General features: G+C 37.1%; 1 protein-coding gene across 1 annotated transcript; it reads left to right on the forward strand.

Moving 5' to 3' along the window:
• The first annotated feature begins 4,197 nt into the window (after nt 1–4,197).
• ZCCHC13 (zinc finger CCHC-type containing 13) lies at nt 4,198–5,345 on the forward strand. Its single transcript, XM_032329598.1, has one exon. The coding sequence runs from the start codon at nt 4,289–4,291 to the stop codon at nt 4,802–4,804; it is 516 nt and encodes a 171-aa protein (XP_032185489.1). The 5' UTR covers nt 4,198–4,288; the 3' UTR covers nt 4,805–5,345.
• Nucleotides 5,346–6,171: the final 826 nt, after the last annotated feature.

A 6,171-nucleotide genomic window follows, 5' to 3' on the forward strand; every position in this document is an offset into this window, starting at 1 on the left:
GTATTCATGGCTCAGCCAAAGTAGCATTTACATACTTAAAATTACGTAAATGTTGGATAGCGACCCAACCAATAATAGGAGAAAAGTGAAGCAGTGGCAGGGGGTCCGGTTGAGGTGGAGAGTTTGAAATGTGTAAGTTTAACAGGAGGACCAAAAGTTGGTATAGGTAAGAGAGAGCTAAATGTTCATTCTCTGAAACAGAAAATCATAGATCAATTAAATATCTAAAATTGAAACATCAAGAACTCATAAATATCATTTATAGTCATGACTCTTTAGATCGGTGTGTTCTGAACTGTGAGTTGCAATCATTTAATGTATTTGAGAGATGAATTTAATAGGTCAGCACCAGCATTTATTACAAAATGAATGGAAAACGTCATAGCCAAATTATGGAAAGAGTCCAAATGAATGGAAAAAGAAGATGTGAGATACATATGTATGTATGTGTGTGTGTGTATATATATATATATATATACTCCAATATATAAATATTTCACATCCAGAAGACCACACACACACACACACACACACACACAAATATTACTCAGCCATAAAGAAGAATGAAATCTTGCCATTTGCAGTGATGTAGATGGAGGTAGAAAGTATTATGCTAAGTGAAATAAGTCAGTTAGAGAAAGACAAAAACCAATCATTTCGCTCATATGTAGAATTTAAGAAACAGAACAGCTGAGCATAGAGAGGAAAAAGAGGCAAACCAGGAAAAAGACTCTTAACTATTCAGAACAAGCTGAGGGTTACTGGAGGGGAGGGGAGCAGAGGAGATTAAATAGGGGATGGGTATTAAGGAGGGCATTTGTGGTGATGAGAACTGGGTGTTGCATGTAAGTGATGAGTCACTAAATTCTACATCTGAAACTAATACTACATTGTGTGCTAACTAACTAGAAGTTAATAAGAACTTGAAAAAGAAAAGAAAAATAAAACTAGGGTGTTTGCCTGAAGGGGGAACAAAAAGATTTGCAAGGGCTCACAAATTCATCACCTCTCTTCAAAATTTCATGTTGTCTTCCCGTAATATTAAATTGAATTAGATTTTCAGGATCTCAAGTTTCAGGAAAAACAGGGAAGAATATATTTCCTTATAGAACTCATTTGCTCTTCTGGGCCACCTGGGTGGTTCATTCGGTTAAGCATCTGCCTTTGGCTCAGGTTGTAAGCTCAGGGTCCTGGGATTGAGTCCTGCTTTGGGCTCCCTGCTCACTGGGGAGCCTGGGGTCTCCCTCGACTCCCCACTTGTGCCCTCTCTTGCTATCTCTGTCTTTCTCAAATAAAGAAAATCTAAAAAAAAAAAAAGAAATCATTTGCCCTTCTAATTCAAAATGTATGCCATAGTGTCTAGTGTACTGTACATATTAGATGAATATTAATTTCCTCTTTCGCCTCATCTTACCCAACAGTTCTAGGCTAGAAAATACAACTGGTGATATAATGTACTTAAGGTATATAGATATAGATATATAAATTTCATAGTTACTTCATCATTTTAAGTTCCCTTTTGCCATATGCATCTTTTACACATTCTGGTGTATAACTTACATTATTATATGATCCTAATTTTTAGGTGGGTTTTATTTTAAATTTACTGGAAGTTTCTAAATTAAAAAAATTAATGGATAGAGAACTCGTTAGATTTCCTAGTTGTATCACTTATGGTACTTTGTGTTTTATAAGAAATGTGTCCATTTTGTTAGGTTATCAAATTTATTGGTATGAGTAAATTGTTCTTTTAATACCTAAAATAAAAGAAAACATCAAAGGGCATTGCACACATTAAAGGTAAATATTTTCCTAAAATTTGTTTGAGTTATAACACACACACCTATATCCTCTATTGTGATGTAAAATGCATATCTTACTTCATGTCTTAATTAAAACTGTTTGAAAATCAATACTTTAAACTGTGGGCATGAATTACTTTAATACAGGTATAAACCTAAAGGGAAATATATGTGTGATAATTCATAAGTTTAATTTAATAAACACATATCAAATTTTGAACCACAGAGAGATTCTTTTGTCTTTTGAAACCCCCTTTATGCAGCATCATTTAATTGTTTATGAATAAAACTCATTTCATTACTATATATATGGCAAATGTTCATGCTCTTTGGCTCTAAACGTTTATTAATTTTTGAAAATATTTATCTTTGTCATTGCATTTATGGAACCAGTTGCAAACTCCAATTAAGACATATTGAAAATAAAAACCAATGGCTACATATACTATTCTTATGTCTGTTTTACCAAATATATTTGTGTTGTGGGCCTGAGAAAAATTCATATGCAAAACACATAGTTAACTAGTAACTTAAAGAAAAATGTTTATTGTGAGTTTTAAAAATTACCAATAACAGGAGCACCTGGGTGGCTCAGAGGGTTAAGCACCTACCTTCAGCGAGGGTCATGATCCCAGGGTCTTGGGATTGAGTCCCTCATTGGAAAGCCTGCTTCTGCCTCTCCCTCTACTATTCCACCTGCTTGTGCTCTCTCGCTTTCTCTGTCAAATAAATAAATAAAATTTAAAATAAAATAAAATAAAATAAAATTACCAATGACCTAAACTCTTTCAAAAGTTGCAAAATACAGAGAAGGAAAATAAGGAGAAAAAAATTGTATTCAATAATGTAAATCCAAAATAGCTATGGTTGATATTTCAGTGTCTAGTATTCCATACTTACTTGTATGTTTATATAAATGAACATGTCCATAAATCTTTATGCAGTTTATGTAAGATATAAACAATTTGGAAAACAACAGAGAGGAAATGTGCCCAATATTTAAATTACAGTTTTGTAATTTATTTTCCAAGTGATAGTGTTTTTTGTATTGAGTGCTTCCATCTTGTTATGTTTTATAACTTAAATGGTGGTGATTATGTTGAAAACTAGGATTCCCTCAATAAAATCTGCAAGATTGTGAATAAGTATCACTGTGGCATTTCTTTTAAAGATTTTATTTATTTGACAGAGAGAGAAGAGGAGAGCACCACGTAGGGGGAGAGGCAGAGGGAGAAACAGATTCCCCCCTGAGGAGGGACCTGGACTCCGGGCTGGCTCCAGGAACTCTGTGATCATGACCTGAGCCAAAGCTGACCCTAAACCGTCTGAGCCACCCAGGTGCCCCTCACTGTGGCATTTTAAAGATTTTTTTTCCTACCTTATGTGTCATATATATATATACACGACACATAAGGTCATATATACATATATGTATATGACACACATACATACATATATATATGACACATATATATGACACATAAGGTATATAAGTATATATGACACATAAGGTAGGAAAAAAATTTGTATTTTATTTTTTTAAAACAAAAAAGAAGGTTAGAACTAACTTACTATAGTTTCTTTCATTTACTGGATTAGCTACATCTCATATGTATTTTTCCTACATCTGTAGGGCATATGTAAAAACGTTCTCATCTACTAGATCACGAAGATCTAATTCTTAAGTGTAAATAATCTTATAGGGTATATTTTCTGAAAAGGGAAGGATTCAAACAACCTTAAAGACCCACCTGTTTATTTTTTTTAAAAAGACAGAAAACAGGGCGCCTGGCTGGCTCAGTTAGTTGAGCGACTGCCCTTGGCTCAGGTAATGATCCTGGACTGCAAGGATGAAGCCCCACAGCGGGCTTCCTGCTCAGCAGGGGGTCTGCTTCTCCTTCTGACCTTCTCCCTCTCATGCTTACTCTCTCTCATATTCTTTCTCTCTCAAATAAATAAATAAATCTTTAAAAAAAAGGCAGAAAACATCAACACTCAGCCATGCTTTTTTTGCTTTTTTTCCCCATTTTTTAAAAAAATTTTTATTTTTTATAAACATATATTTTTATCCCCAGGGGTACAGGTCTATGAATCACCAGGTTTACACACTTCACAGCACTCACCAAAGCACATACCCTCCCCAATGTCCATAATCCCACCCCCTTCTCCCAACCCCCCTCCCCCCAGCAACCCTCAGTTTGTTTTGTGAGATTAAGAGTCACTTAGGGTTTGTCTCCCTCCCAATTCCAGCCATGCTTTTGACTTTCAGTATGGAAGGAAAGGGCGGGCAGGCAGGCCGGCGGGGTGGGGGGAAGGGCAGCTGGAACGTCTGTGACACATAACTGGGGCCGTGTGCAAACCTTCTGTGACGTTGCTAAGGTCCCTAGAGAAAAACGGCCACTTGTTTCTAAACCGCCGTAAGGGGAGTCGTGTCGGAGCCTCCGGGACAGTGGTGGGCCGGCTCACCCTAAGATCTCACGGCAGCCATGAGCAGTAACGAATGTTTCAAGTGTGGACGGTCTGGCCACTGGGCCCGGGGATGTCCTAGGGCAGGAGGGAGTCGAGGGCGCGGAGCCAGAGGCCGTGGTAGAGGTTCTCCGTGCAGTTCCACCAACCTGTCTGACATCTGCTATCGCTGTGGTGAGTCTGGCCATCATGCTAAGAACTGTGACCTTCTCGAGGACATCTGCTACAACTGTGGGAGAAGTGGCCACATCGCTAAAGACTGTATGGAGCCAAAGAGAGAGAGAGAGCAGTGCTGTTACACTTGTGGCCGACCAGGCCATCTGGCTCGTGACTGTGACCGTCAGGAAGAACCGAAGTGCTACTCTTGCGGTGAATATGGCCATATTCAGAAAGACTGTACCCAAGTCAAGTGCTACCGGTGTGGTGAGATCGGCCACGTGGCCATCAACTGCAGCAAAGCAAGCGAAGTCAACTGCTACCGCTGTGGCGAGTCCGGGCATTTGGCTCGGGAATGCCCCATTGAGGCTACTGCTTAGTTTTCCCCCTTTGTCCCCTCCCCCCTTTTGCTGATTGATAATTGTATTATTTTCTCTGAAACTTCTTCACTGACCAAAAGTTGATAGATGGAGGCAAATCCCAGGCCAGTGAGCTTCATTTACCATGTTGAAGGAAGAAAGGGCTGGAAAAAAAAATCTCAAAAGAAGTTGTTCACTTTTAAATGTCATTAATGTGTTTCTGTGCCACTGGTGAATCTGATTATTGGACAGTCATTCTAGACCTTAGACAATTTTTGGTTCTTTGTACTTTGATTAAACATTTCATTAACTGCTACTGTGTGCCAGCCACCACTGGAGGAATTGGGGATATATCAGTGAACAAATCAGATCCATGTTGGGAACACAGGCCTAGAATCTATTAACAAATAACACACAGTGTCAGTGAAGATAAATCGTTATAGAGAAAAAGAACACCAGGTAAAAGGATAGAATATGCTGGGGAGGGGACATGTAGTTCTGTCTTAGATACACAAAGTGCCCTGAGGAAGTGACATTTCCTCAGAGATTAGTTGATGAATAAAGCTGATTTTAAAAATGTCTATGGTCTTGTCAAAGTAATTTTAACTTTATTATATATTGACTGTTTTGAATTATCTGACCTTATTAACTTTTAAATAATGTTGGAAAGACTTCTCTATCTGGCCCTGCATAGAGTATACATTTTAATGAAAATAAACCAGAAAATGTGTATAATATATATAAGTAGCTTTGAGAGAGAGGAATGAGAAACGAACAAAAAAATTTCGCAGCAAATGGTTGACATAAACACGTGGCAAAGTTTGGACTTACATGTTTTTAAAAATCTAACAAGTATAAACATTAATATTAAACATTGGGACTTTGACAATTTTAAAAATACCTATTTTCATAGATAGGATAATTTATATTTAGGAGTTTCTGAAAAAATGTGTTGTCACAGATATAAAGATGTTCAGTTTCAAATTCTGGAATCTACTTTTAAAGATCAAATCTGGAAAACAATGGAAGTTCTATAAAGTAGAAAAGGTACTTTTAAATTTTAAATAAAACTTGGGATGGGGGAGGTAACCATGATTGAAGTTGTAATGAAAAAATGATTTGGAAAATAACTCAATGTCAAACCTAGGATGTGATAGAATTTATATTAGAACAGATAGTGTAGAGGGTACAATTTTGGTCTATAAACCCATGAGGCCAAAGAAATTGTAACTGATTTTATAACTGAAACTACATTCTTTTATAAACCTCCATAAAACTTCGTGTGTAATCCTTCATTCCCATCTAAAAGATCCCTTCAGTGCAGCTGAGTTTCAACTTCTGTGACCCTCTTGTGTTCCTAGAAATTGATTCTGTCATTGCATGCTGCT

Source organism: Mustela erminea, chromosome X (genome assembly GCF_009829155.1).
Source record: "Mustela erminea isolate mMusErm1 chromosome X, mMusErm1.Pri, whole genome shotgun sequence".
NCBI classification, from domain to species: domain Eukaryota; kingdom Metazoa; phylum Chordata; class Mammalia; order Carnivora; family Mustelidae; genus Mustela; species Mustela erminea.

What these genes read in the sequence shown, in the direction of transcription:
- ZCCHC13 (XM_032329598.1), top strand. Translation starts at nt 4,289, where the DNA reads ATGAGCAGTAACGAATGTTTCAAGTGTGGACGGTCTGGCCACTGGGCC.